The sequence below is a fragment of the Xenopus laevis genome, chromosome 7S (genome assembly GCF_017654675.1).
Source record: "Xenopus laevis strain J_2021 chromosome 7S, Xenopus_laevis_v10.1, whole genome shotgun sequence".
In the NCBI taxonomy this organism is placed as follows: domain Eukaryota; kingdom Metazoa; phylum Chordata; class Amphibia; order Anura; family Pipidae; genus Xenopus; species Xenopus laevis.
The window spans coordinates 39510809-39536757 of record NC_054384.1 but is presented as its reverse complement, the minus strand read 5'-3'; the positions used below and the strand labels follow the sequence as shown (position 1 = coordinate 39536757).

The 25949-nt window shown below is 35.3% G+C and overlaps 1 protein-coding gene across 2 annotated transcripts in view; it reads right to left on the bottom strand.

The window, feature by feature from the left end:
* ret.S (ret proto-oncogene S homeolog) overlaps positions 1-25949 on the bottom strand; it is a 72954-nt gene that overhangs the window by 29915 nt on the left and 17090 nt on the right. For both annotated transcript variants that reach the window (XM_018239414.2, NM_001085623.1), the window contains 13 exon segments: positions 19366-19599; positions 13949-14242; positions 12546-12787; positions 10752-10953; positions 8885-9084; positions 7664-7919; positions 6867-6992; positions 5372-5482; positions 4423-4539; positions 3987-4243; positions 3159-3306; positions 1369-1476; positions 393-607 (listed from right to left, as the gene is read on the bottom strand). In XM_018239414.2, coding sequence (XP_018094903.1) covers positions 393-607; positions 1369-1476; positions 3159-3306; positions 3987-4243; positions 4423-4539; positions 5372-5482; positions 6867-6992; positions 7664-7919; positions 8885-9084; positions 10752-10953; positions 12546-12787; positions 13949-14242; positions 19366-19599 — 2510 coding nt within the window.

The window sequence follows — 25949 nt, the reverse complement described above, 5'->3', positions numbered from 1 at the left end:
ATGAGAAAAAAAATAAAATAAACCCAAAAATGTTTAAATGTAATATAAAATGTTTTTCTCTGTGACATATGAGTCTCTAGATACCTATGATGGTTTAATAAACTTATATTTGATGAACTTTTATGTGCACAAAAGACAAACTGTTTTCATCACCTTTAAAACATCCTCTACCTACTCATGACAATGACAAAGTGCATTCACAGATGGCAAAATTGAACTAAATGTAACTAATTCCAAGTGCATCAAGTGCTAAAAACGTAATGGACATAAAATCATAGGAAAATAAAATAACCCATAATGCTGTTTGCAATCAAAACAAATATAATTTTAGCCAAGCCTGCATGTTTCAAGGACAATACCAAAAATACATTGCTACCATGAGTAGTACTCACCTTCATTTCTGCCAGATACTGCATTCCCCTGGATATCTGCCAAGCAAATGAAATTAGATCCCCCATTGTAAGTGCCCTTTCATCTGGGTTATCCAGGTAGCTGGAGTTACGATTTGAATCTCCTCCCAAAGAGCTAGGCCCTACTTTGCGACTTTCCCTTAGAAAACTGCGTAGGGATCCATACTTTGCATATTCTACAATGAGATGCAAAGGACCTACAGAAAAACATAAAAATAAATATTACAGTTGTGAATACAATTATGTACATAGGCTTGACGTAGTGACCATTTAGCTGAAAGATTAGAATTCATTTGAAGGACAACCTCTCTCTGTATAACTGTCAAGATGCCAAGTTTGTAAGGCATCCATTTACAGGACAAATATAAATACTTTTGAAATACAGAGAGTGATAGTCAAAGAGTCAAAGTCAATGTAGTGTACTGCACAAAAAGGACATTTTTATTACAAATTCAATGTATTAGTATCATGATATAACCTTTCTCAGATTAGCAAGAAATCTTTTTGTACAGTAAGTCCTGTTAAGTGTGATACTATGGGGGTAATGCAATAAATGGTTTTATATTTGTTACTTGTCTAGCAGCCTATTGCAACCAATCATCAGTTTACATTGACTGGACAGCTGTTTAAAAATATGACTGGTTGCTATGGGTTACTAGATGTGGGCAAAAAATAAGACTTTTTTTTACCACTCAAGTGTAAGTAAGCAAAGAAACATGAGGAAAAGAAAACAAATAAAGATGCTCACAAATGGTGAAATCCCCATTTGTTGAGGTTATTTTTGCATTAAGGCCAGAAAAACAATATTCTCAGCATACTCATGTTAATGCATAAAAGGATATAATATAAGCAATTTTTATTTACCGTAGATGTTCTAAATGGAATAGAGGGCCACAAGCAAGCATTGTCCAGGGTCAGGAAATATAATTCAACAGCAGCAGTAAGCACTCATACTTACCATCCTGTGTACAAGCCCCATAAAGTTTGATGACATGAGGATGATTGACCTGTTTCAAGAGATTGAACTCTGACAGAAGATCTCGCAGCTCACTCTGGGATGCACTCTCTGTGAAATGATTCCATACAGGAAGCAAACATAATTAGAAAAGCATTTGAGGGAATTTTATTCATCCTATTTACTATAAATTATAAGATTACCAAATGAGCGTATTTTTTCCCAAATATGCCCAACCTATGTTTTTGCATTTTTGCAACCTGCCCTGCACTTTGTAGAATACGTTTTCTTTAAAGTATGGTACAAATATCTGAGCCTGCCCCATGAATTCCGCTGCCTGCATTCAACAGCATTGTATTCATGAGGGTGAGATGGGCGAGGCACATACTGTAGACATCCTGTTAATCTTTCCTAACTTGCTTGTCATTCAGATGGGTTCAGGGTGTAAAAAAAATCAGTAATGCCCTTGTTTTAAGTCCAATGACAATGGACACTAACAGGGGTGTGATTTTATACCCTTGCAGCAGGGGGACAAAATAAATGGCTCCTACTGTCTCAAAAAAAGCAAGAAAAAGAGACCAAATACAATTCACATCACTTATGCCAGGTTAAGGAGCAATAAAAATTATCATTATGAAGTCACTAAAATTCTTACAATTACATACATGTTATATAGAGTAAAACTCCAAAAGTCCAAAATAGTTAGAGGTTTCTAATGACCTATGCCTGTTCCCATGGGTACACTGTATTTATTCAAAATATCTGATTCCAAATGTGAGAACATTAAGATCTATGGCATACATCATGTTTTCTCTGGTGGCATTTCTACTGACCTTTATCTGCCCCATGTGTGTAGTGACTGGCAAATCACATGCATTCAAAAACATTGTATCAGATTATATTAAAAAAGACCACAAGACAGTGTCCTCCCTCTGTCAGCATACCTCATGCCAGCCATTCAAGAGGGAATACAATTTGTCAGTTGGTTTCCTGACTTTTCTCTGCTGGCAATTTTACACCAGCAAAAAAGGGCCTAAGGGGTTGATTTATCATGGTTTGTTCCAGTGTCCAAGCCCTTTCCCTGCATCCAATTTACATCAGGAAGTGCCAGGGACTGGGATTGGTTATATTACCATTAAGCAGTGTTGAACACTATCATCCCATTGAAAAGCATGGTATTCGACTACTCTAAGCAGTTGCACACATTCTCACACTGATTTATCTAATTTGATTTATATGATGAATTTGACATATATGTTGACTTGTTAAAACCTTCCTTGTTTCCCAGGGCCGTGCCAAGCCAACCAGGTGCCCTAGGCAACCCGGCTGGCCTGTCTGATACCCCCTATGCCCACACATCCCTGACCATGGAGTAGTATCAGAGGGGAAGGTGAAGGAGGGGAGGGTGAAGGAGGGGAGGGAGGGGATAGTGAAGGAGGAGACGGGAGTGACAGAGAAGGGAGGAGGGAGGGGAGTGAAGGAGAGGGGAGAGATACAGAGGGCAGAAAACACGGTCTAGGAGTAGACAGAAGACACTTAAAAGGTACTTGGCAAGCGCCCCCTTATCATTGCGCCCTAGTCAGTTTCCTCTTCTGCCTAGCCCCAGATCTGGCCCTGCTGTTCCTAGTTTATTATTTGATAAATCTGCCCTTTGTTACTATTAAGGAAACAGATGGGTTACAGATTATTACTTACATTCTCTTATGCCTTGATTAGACCTTATTTTACAGAACTTGAAAAAAGTGCATTTTACATACTTCATCTTACACCAGTGGTTATATTTTAGCACTTACCTTTCAGCATTTTTACTGCCACTGTAGTGTAGCCAGCTTTACCCTTCAGTCTAAATGCAGTTGCCTTTACAACTTTTCCAAACTCTCCTTCACCAAGCGTCTTACCCAAGACCAGGTTTTTACGTGGGAACTCCCACTTTGGATCCTCCTATTAAAAACAAACAAAAATTGACAGAATGTTTAGAAAGCCAATCTCAATAATAGTAATGCAAAATAAAAAAAAAAGTAACCCCCCCGAGGGGTCTCCATGCTTTTTTTGCTTGTGAGCAACATTCAATTGTAAAAGAGTTGGGGAGCAACACATGCATAAAAAAAGTCCATTGAGATGCCAAAAAAGTGTTAAGTGTTATTTGGTAGACTGTATGTTGATTGGCAGCCTACAGGATGCTGTGTTTGGCAGTAGTCCTGTTTTTTTTACCACAAAAACTTGCCTCCAAACCAGGAATTAAAAAAAACACCTGCTTTGAGTATACTAGGAGCAACATTCAATGGGTTGGTGAGCAACATGCCACTGGACGGGAATCACTGGACTAGAGGTCACAGACTTTAACATTTTTCAGCAAACATTTGTGCAAAAATGCTTGAAACAAACAAACAACTGAGAATATGTGGACCAACAGATTATTTTGGCAAGTGGATATAAAGGAAACCTGCTTTTATATACCATAAACTGTGTGAAGGGAAACAAAGTGGTTTGGATTAATGAGTTAATGTTTTTGCTTTATTTACACAAGCACTGTAAATACAGTAGCTGTACTAAATTTTGTCAAAACACCTTTCTGTAACAAATAAATTAGATTGATTCTATTTTCCTATTTAGTACCTTACCGGTATTTTAAATGTATCCACTGACATCTGATTCTCCATGGAGTCTAGAGATGGGCGTCTGGCATTGTTTGAAGAGTAACTCACTGGATAAGACTGGGCAGGGCGGCGGAAGGTCATTTCAGCAGAAGCAATTGGGGGCTTTGGAGAGTTTTTATGGTATCGATGAATGAAGTATGAGGAGAGTAGAACAGAGATTATGAAGGACAGAAAGACCCCACATGCAATCACAGTCTTGCAGGTGTCATCACACAGTTGTCCTAGAGAAGAGAAGAGAAGGAAAGGTATGCTGTGTTGTGTTTTTTCTCATATGTATAAACAGTATATATAGATTTACTTGATCCTAAAATTGCACAAGTGATAATACAATAAATAAATAAATACAACTGCAGAAGTGGCAACGATACAATAAATAAAGAAATGTCCATAGATCACTAACCTTCAACAATATTCTTTTCACAGAAGCATTTATCAGGCAGAAGGCAAAAACAGGTGCCATATCCAGCTTTTATCCCTTTTAGACGTCCTTTTTCATGCCCACCAATGATAGTTATCTCTGCTCAAAAACAAGAAAGGATAGAAAAAAGAAAACATGACAACTGTTTACTAGCTGTGTGCAATTGCAGTAGTAGCTAAAGTATTAGCAGCTAAAAGCGTTATAAACTGAATAGCTGACATGCAACAATAGACAAGCATTTAGTGCTTGACACAAGGGGCAAAATGTCTGCAACTTAACTGTGAGTAGGAATGTAAATATTTGATGGTAAATAATTAGAGGAAATTAGTTGAGGAGTGGTCCTGTTGTGAAGACAAAGTGGCTACATTCTGTTGTACTTGTATTTGTATGTGCTCATACTGTAACTTGACATAATAAACCTTTGACTCTCAATGACATTTTTCAACCAAGACATATGTCTTCTGCTCATAGAATATACAGTATTGCAGACAAGTTTAGGGAAAGAATACCAACAGGTGCAAAGCTGCTGCACAGCTGCCTTTGCAGCAGCTTTGCGCCTGTTGGTATTCTTTCCCCAAACTTGTCTGCATTACTGGATTTTGCTTTGGATGGAAGCAGGGGTTCAAGATACCTTTAAGAATACAGCTAAAGGGTAATTATACCAGTGCTCTATGTTCATAGAATATACAGTATGTCACCCAGCAGGCTGAGAAGAACAGATTTCTATGATTCATGCTATACTCTATTATTATCCTCACTATTTGATTAACTGAACATTTGGAATGCTCTGCTAAATTAATACCATTTTCATTTTATTTATTATTGTTAAATTATTCTGGAAACTTCAAGACATTGTAATAGTTGGCTTATCAAATAAAACAGATTTTCAGCTGAGATTTCCAAAGTGCCTTTTAAATAAAATTGGCCATACCAGTGCAGTCCTGTGGACATATTGCTGAATCATTCATCTCCACAGCATCACAGATTCCATCAGGGCATGTCAGAAGACTAGGCGTGCAGGTAGAATAGTTTGTTGTGATTCCTGTCAAAGATGGTAAAATAAATGATGAAATGTGAATGAAGAAACATTAAATTGTTTCAGAAATTTCTGCATTTCATCAATTGGTAAGATATACAGGTATGAGAACCCTTATCTGGGAATCTGTTATGCAGAAAGGTCTGAATTACAGGAAGGTCATAAATCAGTAGCATTTACTGTGAAAAATATTTTATTTTTTAGAATGTTTGCTTTACATTTATAGTCTGTATCTTTTGATTCATCTCCTACAAATATTCTTATTTCTTGTTCACTTTTTATTATATTATGTATTTTATATGAAATAGGTTTTTATTCTGTAGTTCTGAAGAAAGCCATGAATGGCATTTGATTCCTGCTTATCTTCCTGTGTAAGGACTAAATCCATTGTATTCTACACAGCTGATCTGTTGTAAACATGTGCCTTTTTGCCCTACTCAGCTTAAATGGCTGCCTCCATTACTACATGGCAGTGTATTTATATAAACTGTAATTGTGTTTTTGAAGCAAATACACACAATATTTAAATTCTCACCTCTATTATAATGGTATGGGATCTATTTTCTGGAATTCTTGGAATCTGAGGTTTCTGGAGAAGGGGTTTACTATCATTTCCATCACTATATCTTAGTTCTGCTGAAAAAAACTTTTAAACGTTCAGTAAACTGGGTAGAATTGTTTTGCCACCAATATGGATTCAACAGCTCTCAGTGACCCTAAATGTATGCACTTTCTATGCACTTCCTTAACTCAGTTAATCCTATGTTTTCTAACCTTCAGTTGAGATAAAAGCCTGATATTAGCACTTTGAAAATGAAAAGATTCCAGAAACCGCAGAAAATGTGAGTAAACTGCAGAAGTGCTCAGAGAAGCACACTGAATATATTAGCGTAAATTAATTTTTTGAGGTTTAGATCCCCTTTAATATTTGCAAAGATTAAATTGTATTTGGTTTGGTGGATGCTTCACTTTATATTTGTATTATAGTAATTTTAGACTTCTGAATAAGGGTTTAGGCACATTTGGTTTTATTGTAAGATTTTATTTTAAGAGTTTAGGTTAATGGATACATTTACACTTTTAACTTGATCTGGTTTTACTTACACTTCTTAAGGTTCAAGGTTTACTTACACTTTTTAAGGTTTTAAGGTTTAAGGTACAGTAGCATTATAATTCTTACACCCCTTTCATTCATCACGGGAGCAATAGTTGCATTTTATAGTGAATGTACTGTTTATTACAAGCATGCAGATGTTCTTTAGAGGCAAAGCAATATACAGGTCATTATGCACAACTCCCAATGTATCCACCAAGTTTAATTGGGGCTTGTGTGGCTATTGCCATGGTATGCTGTCATAAAGGGGTTAAAACAAAACTAAGTTTCCCATACCTTCTCCATGACCCTGTCTCCACTGGCACCTTCCAGTAAGGGAGCCCAGTCCCCCACACTCCTCACATTCAGACTTTTGCCTGCTCTCAGAACATGAATGGGGACAATTATCTTCATCTTTCATAGCTGTGTGGAAAGCATGCAGTATATGAAAACACATTCAGTATAATTCAGTTTAATTCAGATTCATTTAATTTCAGTTTGAACCATGCCCTCATCCTACTTTAATACATTTTTAATTAAATCATGAATGTTGTGATGCCATTTATTTAAAGCAAAGTGTCATTGACACTGATGCTGTAAATGTTGAGTATCAATGAATTAATTATAAACTGCAATTTGAAAAGATTGTACAGGTGATAAAACAGTGAATATCAAGTCAATAAGGAGGAGATTAAAGTAGTCTAGGCAGGAGATTATAAATGAGTGGACTAGTATTTCCTGATTTAGAAAGTGGTTTATTCTTATAATATTGTTGAGATGCAGCCAGAAATAATTTGTAAGGAACTGGAGGTGAGAGCAGAATTAAATTTTACTCCAAAGCAGCAATATTGTATATTGGAATTATATGCTGTTTCACTAAGAGAACAAAGGTAGGAGATACTGTATGTCTATTTCAAGGCAACATCATGCGTTGTGTTTTTTCTAAGATGAGTTTTAGCAAGTGATGGGCACATCAATGAAGATATAGCAGAGTGGCATACATATAGTAATTTCCATAACTTATTTGGAAAGTTTGTTGAGGCTGTAATGTTGCTGGTTTATAAAACACAACACATTGTGAAACCAATACTTACGTGTTCCTTCTAACACTATAATGATCTGTGTCCTGACTGGTTCCTTCAGATGCTTGTTTGTGGCAAATACAGTGCAGACTATTTCCTTACTCTCATGGGTGGCCAGAGCATCAGAATCATTGACAATAAGAGTAGCAAATGTGCTCTCTCTTCCTTGAATAATGGCAAAGGCATGAGTGTTATTTTCTGTTTGCAGTCTGTAGTTAATGTTGACGCCTTCAACAAGCTTGCAATTTTCTATGCAGATTTTTCCAATCTGTAGTAAAGGATAAACAAAACATTTACACATTTTCAAGAGTATATGTTATAGAAGCAATATGTTATAACAGTACATAACTGATTGTATAACATATCTGATTGCAAAGAGAAAAAACCTATCCACTAATTAGTGCAAACCACTATTGTATCATGTTGTTTGTACTGAGGGTTTAACTCGTCTTCTGGACTAAAGGGCATTTAATGTTTCATAAGTCCCCTTTAAGCAGATGCTCAAAAATCCAATTCTATTCTAAAGGATAATAGTCACATCAAATATAGTCACCCAAATGGATATCATAAGAATTGCAGGCAGTTTCTCTTCTGACATTCATCTCTCACATTCAATAGAGTTCATCAGTCAATAATATATTCTGTTGTTATATAGTTAGATTGTCTTGTAACTTGGTCCAATATATAACATTCATTGCATCTGGAATTCACTGTCATTTTGGAATACAGTCACTAGCAATTTGCAAAAGGGACATGTATTTACAAAGAAGATGAAGGGGAGGAATGTTGCAAATTAATGTGTTCTCTATAGAGGGTTATGTAAGAGAATGGGGGAACATACTGCATAAGGAGAAAGGAAGTGTTTAACCCTAAATCTTTATAGCACTGGAAATGGTACTATAGCAAATTCAGAGCTCATGCAGAGAACACTGTAGCATAACATATTCCCCATTATATTTGATAAGACTCCACACTGTCCTATTCTGGGTAACCTGTTATTTGTGGATCATGTGGTCTGTTTGCCAGGTAGTGTTAGGGTAGCCACCTGGTTTGATAAGCAAAACCGATTCTCCATTCTTTTGATAATTATTTTATGTCATAGTTTTAACAACTAACATTGAAGCTTCTACGTTTTATGTTTGTATGTGTTTATATGTGAAATTTTTGTATGCGCTGCTCTGTTTCTCTTAATACAGGGCAGAATAAATCCAAACACCAAAGGCAAATTTGTACCTGAGCATATCGGTCTGCATTTCGGTTGACAGTATACTGGTATGAGATGTTTGGGAATCTAATTTCCATCGATAAGATTGTCACATTGAAGTACAACATAACATCTCCATTTGGTCCATGAAATTCAGTGTCATTCACCAGAACACTAACAAGCAGAGATCCATTTCTGATAATAGGAATACTCTTGTTCAGAACTAACCCTGAAGAGGAAAAATAATAAGAGGAATCATGTACAGTGTGAAGTTTGAAACACAAAATACATTTTGCAAAATTAGAACATTCTGTGCACACAAACATATTTTATACCGACAAGATTAATTTCATCCATTCAAAATACTCTATTCTGTTGTCACAAAATGAAGTTTTTAGTCAATAAATTAGTTCTGTTAACAATATTAGTGGAAGCTGTAATATTGATTGATACTTGTAAAAAGTTAATGACATTTCAGCAATCAACCCTTCATTTTTTAGGCCCTAATGAACTTGGTCCCTAATGAACTTGGTCAAATTATCCTGTTATAGTCATTCCTGGGTTTACCAAACAATACACCGTTTGTAAACCATAAAACAATGTAGCCATTTGGTCGCCCTTGAAAATAGGACTTCTTTTCTATCTTATTTTAATGTGCTAATGTGGAAAAATGCATTTTGCAACAAAGAAAAAACACATCAAGCAGATCTTAAACGTGAAATTAAGATTCACAAATGAATAATATAACAAGATTACAAGATGCAATTTCACAGTCTTTTCAAAATGCAGTACATAACATTTATTACGTTCCTCTATAAATCTGTTGTTTGTTTGCTATGGGTTTTTTTTATCAAAATCCGAATTTTCGGATTACTTTATTAAAAAAAGTCAGAGCAAACTAGTATCAACCATTTTACAGCATTTATTAATTAAAAAGCACAATTTCATCAGATCAAGTAAAAACTCTATAAAATCGAGTGAAATCTGAATCATACAATTTTTTCCTGTAAAGTTCAAATTTTTGGGATTTTTGGCCAAAAAGCCAGAAATAGTTGGATTTTTGATCTTATTTCAGCGCAGACCACAGAAACATCCTAATAGAATAGGCATCTCTCTCATTGACTTGTATACAACCTCAGAAGGTCTGAGATGGAGTATTTTCAGATTCAGACTTTTTCCATTCCACAAATTCAAGGTTTTTTTTCACAAAAAAATCAGGTTTTATAGTTAAAAAAAACTACATTTATTTGAGTTTTTTGGATTCAGACTTTAATAAATAACCCTCTAAGGTTATACTTAAACATTTACTTAAGGATAGTATACTAAATATTTACTTAGGATAGTATACTAGTAATTACTAGTATAATAATTGGTGGTGTATTTCATAGATGATAATAGATGTGTGTTTTGACATTGCATTAGTGAGAGAGCAAGTGTATTGCTTTTTGTCATGAGATGCTTTAGCAGTCTGCTTTATGACCAGCACTGGCTCACCTTGCAGTTTTACACTGGCTGAACACAACCTTTCCTTCACCTGCCATAGCCTTCCTATTATGTTATAAACCCATAACATAAGCATATGAAATGAGTGTAATCTGGGTCTGTATATTAAACAGACATAACTGCAAAATAGCAACATATAGATATTTTTAAAATTAAAATTGAGCAATGATCTAGCAACTATAGTTTAATTCTAGGACAAACTTTACTATTATACTGTATACTTTGAACAAAAAAGTCCAACAGATTGTGGTCACCTAAGGAAACTTAGGTAAACATACACTACTTATTACTGCGCAGCATTTTTACATGATTTTTGTGTGATTGCTGCTAAAAATGTACAATTCCTGCCATTCTTTAATATTTCTGCTCTTGTCAATGTCTCAGCAAACTTACTGTATTCATGAAGTGTTCCACGGATTAAGTTGCCTTTTGGCTGGAATTTCACCTCCTTAAAGCTGTGCTCCACCCGGAAGTTTTCCAGAATGAACCGGTCTTTGCTGACAATGGTCTTTGTGTATTTTTTACGACTGAAATCTGCAGGATACACAGGTGTGGAGTCAGCATCCCATACAGTCAGCATGCCAAGGACGGTCCCCTGTGGGAGGCACAAAAAAGTCACTGTTAATGTTTCTAGGTAACCGAGCTACTGATCCTAGTGATCCAAGTGGTTAAAGCCAACTCCACAATAACTTAAAAAAACTGGATTCAATAAAAACCTGTGAAATAACAGGTAGAATGTATGTTTAATGATTCACAATAATAAGAAATAATTAAAAAAAAAAACGTTTTTAAAATATTTCTAATACATTGCCAAAAATAATAAACTACATATTGCTTTCCTTTTAGATGCAAAGTAGCTACTAATTGTATTTAATTTTTGATCACTAGATGGCAGCAAGTATCAAAATTCTGTTGGTAGAAAAAGAAAATGATTGAGTTCTACATTAACCCAGCACAGCAGTCTGAGTTCAAAATGCAAGTGTACTTGATCTTGTACTTGATATTATTGCATATTCTTGGTCTTTTTATGTAATACAGACATTTATGTAGTTTACATGAATGGTACTATTTCATGAATATCAAAATTATGGATTTATCTAAATAATCAAACCTTAAGAATAGACTATGCAGGTAGGTACTGTAGAAGTATTTGAATGCAATGTATTCAAATATCTTTTTATTATTTTGGAATTGATTTATGACTGTACTTTGAATTATGGCTCATCAGGATATACAGATGTGGGACCTGTTATCCATAATGCTTAGGACCTAGGGTTTTCCAAATAATGGATCTTTAACTAATTTGGATCTTCATACCTAAGTCTACTAGAAAATCATTTAAATATTAAATAAACCCAAAAGGCTGGTAGACCTCCGATTAATTATATCTTGATTTGGATCCTGCACAAGTTTCTGTTTTAATACTGCACAGAAAAAGTTTATAATATTAATTAATTAATTCTGAGCTTTTTGGCTATGAGGTTTCCATATAAAGAATCCCATACCTATAACATTCACTATCATCACCACTGTCCTCTTTAAGTAAATACATTTCAGTTCTATTACTCTATTTATGAATATATATATATACACTATTAATGATATATATATATATATGAATATATATATATATATATCTTCTAAACTAATGTTTGAAAGCAGATCTCTTCTGCTTTCTGCATATGTTTTTTACATGGCAACAAAGGGTCACTGAAGGATCACATTTTTAGACTCAGATAGGGCACTTGCCAGAAAGCGAGTGGGTTTTGTGCCCTGAGTAGAGCATGTTGTGAACTGGGTATGGATGTACCCATTATTACTGAAATAAAATTAGCCAACTGGCAAATATACCATAACAGCACCAATATATACTAGTGCCATAAACACAGCAAATTATGTAGGTTTATCTTTCTATTGATAGTTCTGGGAGATTAGCAAAAATAGGATTTAATAAGTTTGTACAGTTACACACATTCCCCTTTTTTGTATGGACATCAGTACAATGTTTGCATAATTAAAAAAAAACATCAAACTTTAATTTCTGTTTTAGGAAAAAACAAGTTAACCCATGCTTCCATTTTCTGTAACAAATAGAGTGTATGTGATATGGCTGACCCATAATTCTTGATAACATTTTCCGGATAACAGATCCTATACCTTTGCTAATACTAAAGAGGAAATACTTACATTCTTTCTTTTGAAGTCCACCACCACATGAGCAGTGTCTGTTCCATTCGGGAGGAATGGGGCTGTGTCATCTTCATCATCCACTTTGATCTGAAAAGATTGTTCTACCTCCACCTCTGAGGATGCATCCCTCAGCAAACATTTTGCCACAAGATCATAATTCTCCCTCTCCTCGCGGTCCACAGAGTGCGTAAGGCTCACTTCAGAGGTATTAGGATTGAACCTGAATGGGTAGCTGTGGTCTGTAGAAGCATATGAAGGATTATAGAGTTTACAGGAAGGACTATATATGTATATTTCTAACTGACTTTTCTCTCTATATTTTCTCTGTTGCTGAGTCTGTTCATTGTACAAATAACATTTGCATAATTATATCATATAAAACATACACAATGAGCTTGCAGTATTCATAAGAAAATTAATGCTATAACATGACATTTCATTGGCTAATAGTTCCAAGCACCATTGCAGCTAATAAAACAGAACATCCCCAGATCCCAACCAAACAATCCTATTTCTCCCAGGATCAATCACCCTTTGTTCATTTCAATCAAACTTGGAAAATAAATTGGTAAATGTAAATGTAGCCAATTCCTAAAATTCATGGGTGCCTTAGTTTTCATACAAAGTATGAGGTATAAATTATTTTTTGTTACAGGGCTTGGAAAGCTTTTGTTACTTACTTTTACTGCCCTGTTTCAAATCTTGACTTACTAAGTCAAAGCAGACCATTGTTTTGCCTGTTTTCCACAATCTCTCTTAACTCTCCCTTAGGTCCCACTGTTTGGTGTAACTTAAAGCTCTAAAAATCAGGAACGTCTTATCTCTTATATCGGGTAGTAATTGAATGTAATTTGTATGGTTGGTGTAGAAACCCATGTATTATACAGCGCTGCAGAATATGTTAATGCTTTATAAATATGTGATAGCAAAAATAAGCAAAATGGTACTAGATGTAAAGTTTGATGTCACTGGGGAGGTCTGTAGCAAATGAAAATGAATAAAGCATTATGTGTATGTGTGTGCCAGGTTCAATTAAGCAAAGGAATATTGACGAATAGTATGGTATTTTGCAGATATAACCTGTAACAACCATACAAGACATTAGCAATTATATTTAATTTGCAATAGTCTGCTCAAAGTTAATTGCTCTATCATTGCCATTCATTACTGTCTAGATAGTCACCAATTTGCACCATGTTGAAGTATATTCTACATAAGTCTGTTAACACTTCCTGTGTCCAGTTGAAAGAATAGGGTAGAAATATCCCTTGTCAAGCATATCTCCCAGTTTGTTCAGGTGCCACAACCTAATTTTGAGGTACATTCCTGTGGCAGTTTTCCATGTAAAACCATCTATAAAGCATATCTTGACATAATTATTCCGAAAAATTATCCCTTACCTGAAATTAGCATGTAACTCACACTGACATTTGGACAGGACTGAACAATAGGCCGGGGGTGAAATTTGTAAAATTTTCCAGGAGGTTTGTTTTCTTTTATGTGGAATGAGAGATCTTTGTCATTGAAGCACAGATCCTTTGGTTTAAGTGAGAAACAGATGGAAGATGGAAGGTTTATAAAGTTAAGATGAACCCAAGTTAAGGGTGCATTATTACAGTCCTTATCCAAAAATGGATGTGGCTTTGTTGACACCTTCAGGGTTATCTTCTGAATAGCTGATTGACTTCCTTGGGCTGCATGAAAATGACAAGAAAAGGAAATAAAATGCAATGTAAAATTGTAAATACTTAAAAAAAATGTTTTACAATATCGTTGAGGTTGTTAATTCATAGGGCAAAAACTCCATGCTGTGTGAGTGTGCAAAATATCAAGTGACACAAATAACCTGTTACATATATCCTTATAAACTTTTGGGTTTTAATACAGCAATAAAAAATATGGAAAATGAGTACAAAATAAGAAATATATGGAAGAAGAAGCTAAGCTATTCCAGTTTTTGAAGAGTTCTATTGCATTATTTGTACAGTATAGTTGCCCCACAGCAGAGCCTACTCTGATGGAAATCACTTTAAAGGTGCTCGAGGGGTCCCCCAGACAACAGCAAATCAGCTGTTTGCTTTACAAAGTGAAATCAAAGCAAAATGGATTGTGCACTTACAGGCATGCTTTAGATTGAGAATGGCTTAATAACTTTTTACATTATCTGTCTCACAGCTAAAGGAAGCCTTTTGCCTTGGCACTGCTGAGTAGAGATGTCGCGAACTGTTCGCCGGCGAACTTGTTCGCGCGAACATCGGGTGTTCGCGCTCGCCGGAAGTTCGCGAACGTCGCGCGACGTTCGCCATTTTGGGTTCGCCATTGTTGGCGCTTTTTTTTGCCCTCTCACCCCAGACCAGCAGGTACATGGCAGCCAATCAGGAAGCTCTCCCCTGGACCACTCCCCTTCCCTATAAAAACCGAAGCCCTGCAGCGTTTTTTCACTCTGCCTGTGTGTGCTGAAGAGATAGTGTAGGGAGAGAGCTGCTGCCTGTTAGTGATTTCAGGGACAGTTGAAAGTTTGCTGGCTAGTAATCGTTTTGATACTGCTCTGTTATTGGAGGGACAGAAGTCTGCAGGGGTTTGAGGGACATTTAAGCTTAGGTAGCTTTGCTGGCTAGTAATCTACCTTCTACTGCAGTGCTCTGTATGTAGCTGCAGTGGGCAGCTGTCCTGCTTCTGATCTCATCTGCTGACTGCTGCAATAACAGTAGTCCTTGTAAGGACTGCTTTTATTTATTTTTTTGTTGTTTTACTACTACTACTACTACTACTACTATAAGAGCCCAGTGCTATTAGTCTAGCAGTGTTGGGGAGTGGGACTGGTGTGCTAATCTGCTGCTCCTAGTAGTTCAGCAGCACCAACTTTAATTTTTTTTTTTTAATATTCATTTTTTTTTTATTTTACTTTTTTTTATTTTACTACCGCTGTAGTAGTGTATAAGTTGACCTTTTAGGCATTATTTGCCCTGTAGGCATTATTTGCACACTGTTTTCTTCAACCCGCCATCGAGCTGTGTGACCTTGTTCACATTCTGTCTAAATATCCATAATATTACCGTCTCCAGAAAAAACACCGGAGTCACTTTTTTCAAGCAGCCATAATATATTTTACGTAATCCGTATCCACCGCTGTAGTAGTGTATACGTTGGCCTTGTAGGCATTATTTGCACACTGTTTTCTTCAACCCGCCATCGAGCTGTGTGACCTTGTTCACATTCTGTCTAAATATCCATAATATTACCGTCTCCAGAAAAAACACCGGAGTCACTTTTTTCAAGCAGCCATAATATATTTTACGTAATCCGTATCCACCGCTGTAGTAGTGTATACGTTGGCCTTGTAGGCATTATTTGCACACTGTTTTCTTCAACCCGCCATCGAGCTGTGTGACCTTGTTCCCATTCTGTCTAAATATCCATAATATTACCGTCTCCAGAAAAAACACCGGAGTCACTTTTTTCAAGCAGCATTCATATATTTTACGTAATCCGTATCCACCGCTGTAGTAGTGTATACGTTGACCTTGTAGGCATTGTTTGCCCAGTTTTTTTGGCCACAGCCACTGAAGCACAGAGGCCAGAAAAAATATGCCATATAAATGCTGAAAATAGTCATTTTTTGCCATACGTTGACTCAACGTATATGGCAAAAAATGACTATTTTCAGCATTTATGTGGCATATTTTTTCTGGCAACTGTGCTTCAGTGGCTGCAACCAAAAAAACTGGGCAAACAATGTCTACAAGGTCAACGTATGGCGAAAAATTACTATTTTCAGCATTTATATGGCATATTTTTTCTGGCAACTGTGCTTCAGTGGCTGCGTCCAAAAAAACTGGGCAAACAATGTCTACAAGGTCAACGTATGGCGAAAAATGACTATTTTCAGCATTTATATGGCATATTTTTTCTGGCAACTGTGCTTCAGTGGCTGCGTCCAAAAAAACTGGGCAAACAATGCCTACAAGGTCAACGTATGGCAGTTGTTTAAAGAGAACAGTAGATTACTAGCCAGCAAAGCTACCTAAGCTAAAATGTCCCTCAAATCCCTGCAGACTTCTGTCCCTCCAATACAGAGCAGTATCAAGCAGATTACTAGCCAGCAAACTTACTATCATCTGTCCCTGAAATCACTAACAGCTCTCCCCCTACACTATCTCTTCCAAGCACACACAGGCAGATTTTTCAGATACATTTTTGCCCTTGATCCCCCTCTGGCATGCCACTGTCCAGGTCGTTGCACCCTTTAAACAACTTTAAAATCATTTTTCTGGCCAGAAATGTCTTTTCTAGATGTTAAAGTTCGCCTTCCCATTGAAGTCTATGGGGTTCGCGAACCGTTCGCGAACCGCTCGCATTTTTGCGCAAGTTCGCGAATATGTTCGCGAACTTTTTTTCCGACGTTCGCTACATCCCTACTGCTGAGCAGACAAGCAATGAAGTCAGGCAGCACAAAGAAATGCAAACTAATTAAGTAAATGCATGCCTATTAGAATTTAGTTTAGAATAGAACTGAATGAGATTAAGGGGGTTATTTATTAAAATTCAAATTTATCTCACTATTTTTGGAAAGTCACTCCGACCAAATCCACATTGACTTTTCCCCCCTATGCATCATTTCTATTACACTTTCCTGAAAAATTTGTGTGCAGTAAAAGTCTTGATAAGATTGTTAAAAAAAAAAATCAGATTTGACGCTCTAATACAACAGCTTTTCGGATTTGATGCCTGAATACTGTAACTTTTCCAGAAACCCAACGCAAAGGATATCTCAGGGATGTCTGCCATTGACTTCTACATGATCTTGGCAGGTCTTAGTTGGCATACTTTTTTATTCTGACTTTTAACACCATCAGACTCTAATAAATCACTTTTCCCCCTAAACAGTCAGACTAGAAATTGGCCTATAATATATAACCCCTAAAATGTATAAAGCCATACATAGCCATACATGGATATGGTCACTCCTAGCTATGCCAAAGAAGTGGTTGATACAACTCGCTGGTAGGAGAAACTGCACAAATTTTTTTTTTTTAAATAATATTTTTAAAATAAAAGTTCCTTAAAACTTTAGCACTGGCATCTAGAGGTAATCCTGAAACTTTATAGTACAGTGTAATTGCTTGCATTTTTATGATTCTTTGACATATTACTTTATTTACCAGCCATCTATTTTGTTGCAGTACAAAATGTTCTGTAGGCACTCTGCTCAAAAGCAGGTTGCTGAAGAAGTTCCATTAATGCTGCTATGAGTATCTTGTGAACAGCTTTGACATCATTACTCAGAAGCTGAAACATTCAAGTGACCTAGCTAATGAAATCTAAAAATTGAGTTTTAGTTTTGCAGGAAAGATTCTGCTTTATAGCTCTTTATAATTCATGCTGAAGTTTGTGGTAGTGGATATAACAAGGGATTGATTGTATAAAAATAGGTAGAAAAATATGTTTATCTCCATATAAAATGCACCTCTTGCACATCAAATTATACCAGTTGCTCATGACATATTAGTTTTAGTATTTTTAAAAGTAAGTATTTTTACTTAGACCATAACAAACTTCATTGGAGTACTGAATTTCATTAAACATGATTGTTTTCCAAATCCAGCAGACCAAATGGTTTTTCATAAATGGTTATTTGGTATGCAATATTTTATGTAGCTTGGGGGTCAAAGGGACAATCATATTGGCTTCTCTTTCTTCCTTTAAGGCTTGTTCCTTTTAAAATGGGCATAAATCAACTGAACAGCAATGTGGGGTGTAGCCTATTCTTTCAGAAGAAAATCGAAGTGCAGGACAAATCGACAGCTGTAATCTTTGACTGCAAATATTTATTGGGAATGTGAAGAACACAACATGTTTCGGGCTAGGGCCTTTATCAAGTGTTGACACTCTTAACGACACTGCTGTGGGTTTGTCCTACACTTCTTCTGATTGACTCTATTGGGGGATTGACACAGGATACCCCGCAGGACAACCGTTATCAAGCATTTAAACGGTGAGCTGCAGCCTATCTATATATTAGACTGTAGCCTATTCTTTATATAGAACATTAATTTACTGCATAAATATATGACTAAATGATATTTGTAGTCATCAACTGAGATGTTCCTAAAGAAAATATCAATAAATGGTCATAAGAAAATTGTGCATTGCAGATATATATATATATATATATATATATATATATATATATATATATATATATATATATATATATATATATATATATATATATATACACACACAGGTATTGTATCTGTTTTCCAGCAACCCTTTATCCAAAAAGCTTTGAATTAAGGGAAAGCCATCTCCCATTAAGTCCACTATAATCAATTTATTTATACAGTACCTTGTTATTGATCAAAACTAAGCTTATTTTGGTGGAATAATAATCCTATTGGGTTTATTTAATGTTTAACTGATTTTTAGCAGACATAAGGTACAGAGATTCAAATTACAAAAAGATTGCTTATCTGGGAAACGCCAGATCCCAAGCATTCTGCACAATAGATCCAATACCTGTATTGTATATTTATATTATGTCTTTTTTAAATTGTGGTCATGTATAAACTTAATAAAGGATTGTGATAAGTTTATAGATGTGTGCCTAATTTATTTATACATGTAGAATAAGGTAAATGTATTTACAGTGTATGAAGTGATACACCATTCTTTTTCATACACGTTGTGTTGCCTTGTTACTGTGACTAGCTGTGATGTTTTCTGTCTCGGCTTTGCTTCTTCACATGTGAAGGTTTAAGGAGATTCTATACTGTATGAGAAAAAGTAGACTCTCATATATCTCTGACAAACTTACAGAATACTTCATAGTCGCTCCTGTCAAGACTCCGGTTGAGGTAGAGGTTCCCTGTATGCTCATCTATCCGAAACCAACTTCTACTGAAGTTAATTGTTGGGCAGAGTCTAAAGTGAGGTTTCTCCGATGGTGAGTCCTTCATCACATGGACCTGTAGAAGTAGTGTGCCCGCCGGTTGATCCACATATACATTTTCATAATAGTCCTTTCTTAGAAAGTAAAGTCCAGAGGTCACTGCCAGGATCAGAAAGAATATCAGAAGCCATTATTATTTTACTAATTTGAATGCAAACCCGCATTTGTATTAAATAGCAAGTAACAAATGAGTGCTGCATATATCACTCCTGGCAGGCCTGTTAACAAATATGTACAATATACTATAGGCACTCTATTCACATTTAGGCACATTTATCCTGAATGATTTTTTGTGGTTTTTAAAATGGCTAAAATCTAGAATGTCTAATCAAGTACTGGCCTCCCTGGAATTCTACACATATTTTATGTGCATACTACAAATATAACAGTAATAAATGAAACTGTAAATGAAATGAAAAGAAAATGACCATGTACAAGTGCAAGGAGGAAATGAAAATCTATCGTGATCTTTCACAAACAAAAACACAGCCGTGTTTTCTGTTTTATTGTCCATTTAGTGCAAATCTGAATTTAAAATCCTGGCAGTGTACTTATCTTGAAGAGCAAAAGAGCTATATGACATGTATACATATATACTCATTACATGTAAATTAGAGTATTTAATTTAATGTGGTACTGTTGAATTTTTTTGTTTTTATAACTGAGATTGAGGTAAAGGAAAGTCTTTTGAGAACAATAATTTTCCAGAACTTTACAGCAAAAAATCCAGATAATTAGAACTGGAAATGAGGAAGACGAAAATATAATGGCAAGAATATTTGTTTAGTATAGCCACATGGGGTCACTATGCACTCACATTTCCTCTCTTGTCAGTGAGAAAACACATGGAAGGAGAAGGTCAGTTGACATTTTCCGAAGCTGCTGTTCGGGATATCAGGACCAGTGATGGGCGAATTTTTTTCGGACACCGGCAAATTTTTTCAGGCGAATTTTCGCGGGCGTTTTGCAAATTTATTCGCTGGCGGTGAATCGCGCAAATTCACCACGAATTCGCCCATCACTTATCAGGACTAGTTGGAGGTAAAATGCATGTCCCTTTGTGTATCTTATGGAGAAGATATTTGTTACAGGGGATGGATATATAAATAGCTGGTAAATGTAAATTTGGTTACAAAATAAAGAAAAGACAACAGGAAAATAAACAAAGGCAAAGAATAAACACAGAGAAGGTGAAACAAGAAGAACTTTCTCAAAATGGCTAACACAAAATAGTGGCCAATGGAGATACAAGGGCTTCTTATTAACAATGCATGGCAATTTTGCTAGGGGATAACAAAGAATTTCCAACTTCAATCAAATGCAAATGGCAATGGGACACAGTGTAGGACATTTTAGGAGAAAAAAATAAAAAAGATGAATGCATAAACATGATATATAGCTTATAGTTTCTTCATGGAAGATTCTTCTGCTTTATGAGCATAATTAATGCATTTACTAATTGTCACCAGTCCTACAGCATTCAAAGCAATATATAAGAAACCTATACAATAGGAGAACCATAAAAAAAGTATAGAGTTTTGCTTTAAATTCACTGTTCACGGTTTGTTAACAGTTAGAATGAAAAATAGAAACCATAACATATAAATGTAATTACATATACTGTAAACACTACAAAAATGTGCTAATTTGCTTTTGTTGTGAAATACTAAGTATTTACTCAGTATTTACTGAGTGTCCTTTACGCCTTGCACCTTGCAGAGGATACAATTCAACTGCCATAAGCAACACTGCTGTTGGGCTTTCTAAATAGCCTTTTAACATTTTTGCTGCCCAGCTACCAAACTTAAATTGTAATTTCTATGTAAGCTCAAGGGACTAAATGAGACTCTCTGTGCCTGAATGGTTCTCTGGATGGTGCTATACATAACTGTGGCCTGCCCCATATCCACTGACAGCCTTCAGTTAAAATAGGGCCCACTTTTAATTTAAATCCTCCCTTTTGTAGCTTACACATGGACTTAACTGTAGTGTGCAGCCTATATTTTGACCCAATCCAAAACCACCCATGATGTTATATAAGATGTAACAAAGGAAGAACAAGAGGGTAAAAAAGGCTAAAGGGAAATGATTACTGTTTGATACACTTGCAAATGTATTTACCCATCACTATAGTCCTGAGATTTCTTGTACTGACATATCTGTACAGAATACATAAAAAAAGTCTTGGTCTCCAAATATGTGAGATGAAATACATCCCTGCTGTATGTGACTGTGTGTTTGGTTAACTGGTGGTCTGTACATTTCTGATTTATTATTGAAATGTCTTAAACCATTTTGAAGTCTGACAACAATCTATCAACTTGGTGCTCGTTTGGATAGAAAAGTTTATATGGAACAATTGAAGCCTGGCTTCTGATGAAGTGACCGTTGTAGTCACAAAACGCGTTGAGCCATGTACTCCCCTGCTCTGCTCATTTGGATTATTTGTGTGCTTTTAAAGAAGATTTAATAAAAGAAGATTTTTTTATACAATTGTTCCATATAAACTTTTCTATCCAAACTAGCACCAAACTTATGCACCTCCAGTTTCAGTATTTGCCTTACCCACGTGACCAGAGTGGGCTGTTTGGATGTTTTGGATAGAGCTATCACCCAGCCCCACAAGTGGATTTTGTCTGCATGCATTCCCAAGCTAACAATCTATCAACTATCTGAATATAGGCAACCATATTGCTTGTATTTCGTTTAAATTTGCATTATATAATACATACAAATATTACAAAAGGAATGTACATGAAGTCTTATTCACCTTGCTGAGCTCTCTTGCAGGAGGGAAGAAGAAATGGAAAATTAAACTAGAACTTAGAATCTTCTCTATATCGTATTAAGCATCAATCAATATATATGCGTTTCCCTTATTAATTGTCAGCTGCTAGGCTTGCATTTATTACAGCCCATCCTATTAGTTTGAGGACAGAGGGAGCAGTGAAAACCACCACAAAGGATAGGGCTGGCTATACTGGACTGCTGCTCTGCAATTGTATCTCGTCAGCATATATCTATGAGAGCTGGCATAATATCAATATATGACATCCCCAGTTGGAATGTATTGATTGAGAATAATAATATCCGGCCAGTGTTGGAAAAGTATACTGTAACATAGGATAGGCCAAGTTAATAATGACTCTTCACTTCACAGCAAGGATTTTCAATTATCAAAATGTACACATAAAGAGCTAATAATATTAAAAACACTAACATTGATGGGTCTTGTTCTGCTTGCCCTCAATAATAAAGAGGATGTTCACCTTCAGTTCAAAAAGCAATAGTTTTCATCATTTCATTATTATAAATACAAATTTTTGTTTGATAAAAAAAAGCAGAGTGTTCCAGATATATATCACTTACTCATTATATGTGCCACCCTTTTACAGTGTCTAATATGAAAGCAACATGTGGTTGGCAACTCTATCCGAAAATATGGAATAAGGCTACAGATTTTACCTTGTGATGTGTGGTATTGGGTATTACAGTATGTGTTTCTATTGTAACTCACTTCAGGACTAAATTCAAGTTACTGGTAATACAAATGTGCTTCCAAAAACATAAGGAAATTAAAAACATTTGAGGGGCTGGTAAGACAGAATTATATTCTCTGATCACATCTCAACTCCTGTTTTTAAAGGGCCCTAAATGGCCACTATAGACCTTTAATTCATTTTACTTTGCAGCCATATTTGTCATAGTCTGACAAGAGATTTACTATAAAAATGGTTCCGTTTAGTGGATTAGATTTAAATATTCACATACCTGCGTCAGTATGATTACGAACAGGAGACAATATTAATTACTCAAATTGACTGATTAAGGTAAAACTAATAATGCTGGGTAATGTTTGTGGGTTGCTGCTGAACAGCTCAGGCTGGATCTCTTGGGGTTGGAATTTATTCTCCAACCCCAAAAAGCATCACAACTATATGTAACTAACTGCATTAGATACAGTTTATTACATTATATGGGTATAATGCCTATTTACTACAAGTATTGCTTGTGAACCACTCCTTTAATACCATATGATGCTATAGCCTGGCATCGATGGCATGTACTTATATAATTCATTTAGCTTTAAGGAGACTGCATTGTATGATAAAAACCCCAAGCTACAGAATATTATAGGAACAAATACATACAGTTTATACAAAGCTAATATTCTTATATTTGAAGTGGTAATTTACCCATGGGTTAGACATGGGTTAATCAGGTCCTAAAAGGTAGTCTGGTGAGAGGTGCTATCTGGGGTCTGATACTGTAACAATAATGTTTATTTTTAGATTTTTCTGTCCCAAGTTCAATTTGTAAATATGTTGGCATTTTAATCCATATACAGGCAGTTCTGGTTTTACAGGTAAACCTTATAATTGTACCTATTTCCACCAATTTAATATTTCCAATGAAAAACATTATTTCTAATGTAATTTATAACCATAAGCAAAATTAAATCTAGGGCAGCATCTGCTATAAAAATGGCAAATGTAAAAAATCAAATAATAAACATGTAACTAGGAAAGAAGACAAACATGGGAGGATTTAATACAAATACAGAAATGTGACAGCTGGGTGATACAAGGTTTCCTCCCACTGGGAGCCAGATGTGGAAGATTTACGGCACTGGAGTAATAACGTATTTATGTTTATTGGCGATTTTGCATTTCTTCTTGGTGAGATGATTGTCCAGAAGGACAAAACAAAAGCAGGAAAAGGTAATGAATTTGAATGAAATATGCAAATCCCTCTTTTAAAATGACATTTTAAAATAAAGCAATAATAGAAAAAAGATCAATGTTCCCTCTAAGCTGCATCCTTGTTTTGCAAACATAGGTTTGGATCTAATTAATCCTTATTCATGGCAAAACAATAGTTTAATTAATGTTAAACTAATTTTTAGTAGACTTAAGGTATGTAGATCCAAATCCCCAGGTCTCAAACATTTTGGATAACAGGTCCCGTACAGGTATGGGACCTGTTATCCAGAATGCTCAGGACATGGGGTTTTCCAGATAACGGATATCTCCATACCTTAAGTCTACTAGAAAATCAGCATTAAATAAACCAAATAAGCTGGTTTTGCCTCCAGTAAGGGGAAAAAAGGAAATAGTTTTTAAAATTAAATTTTGGATTATTTGATTATAATGTGAGACAGCCTTTCTGTAATTCAGATAATGGGTTTCTGGATAACGTATCTCATACCTGTACATAAATGAAAATCTTTGACTGATTGCTAGGGGTTGTTGCACATAGTAAGGCACTAAGTTTGCCCAGGTGCAATAACAATCAATAAGATGTTGAAAATAGCTGTTTTGCTCACCTTTTAGGCCAAAAAAATTACACATATGTCAGTTTATTGTTCAGTTATGTTTACTTGTAGAGTTGAATAAGGGACAGTAGTTAAATAAACCATAAAACCGATTTCACAATTAAAAACTCTAGGGCATATTTATCAAGAATCTAATCGAGTTGTTTGACAGTTTTTCTACCTTGGATAAACTCGAATTTGGAATGTTTGGTTATTTATGAAAAAATCTGAATCTTTTTGAGGTTTTTTTTTTTGCTTAATACGTAAATACCAGACATTCAAGTTTTTGAAAATATAACTGAATTGAATTTGAATTATGGGAAAAATCAAATAAAATTTTTGATAAAGTAAGTCTGCCCGTTAAAATTATAGGTCTGCTATTTCTGGATGAAAAATGTTAAATGTTTACAACTATAGAAACAGATGTAATATTATTTGCTGAAGTACCACATTTCATCAGTTTCAGTGAATGGGCATTTCCATGGTGGTGAATTAGTGGATGGATATGATTTATGCTGCAGTCTCTATGTGTATGAGCCCACAAGAAAAAAATGATGACACATATAGCTGACAACAGATCAATTATATATCCTTTAGATGTCAAAGGTTAAAATAGAGGGAAACAATGTCCACTGACTTAAAAGACAACAAAAAAAGAGTACATTTTAAATTTTCTGGTTTTATATGCATTATAGATTTACAAAATAAACATTTCTTGTGTGACATCACTAAAGGAATTTGACATAAGCCCAATGACTGAATAAGCACCTCTTTTAAATTTGTACACTTGCCTTGATTTGCAATATGGGAATTGTTTCTAATTATAAATAAATACAAATTAACATAGAAAGTTAGTTTTCTGTACAAAATAAGATTTGTCCTCATACCTAAGTATGTAAGTAAATGCAAAATAACAAAATCATTGATTTATTTGTATTATATTTACATATAGACATATAATTATTTAACTAGGTCCATACACAATGTGTCCTTGAAACTCTTTGAAAATATATATTAAGGGTAGTGTTACAAGGATGTGGGAAAAAAACCCATATCACATAATTAGCAGTGGGGATTACTGGAAGAAAGAAAAAAAGGAAAATATGGTATGCATGTTATTAATGTAATGATATAC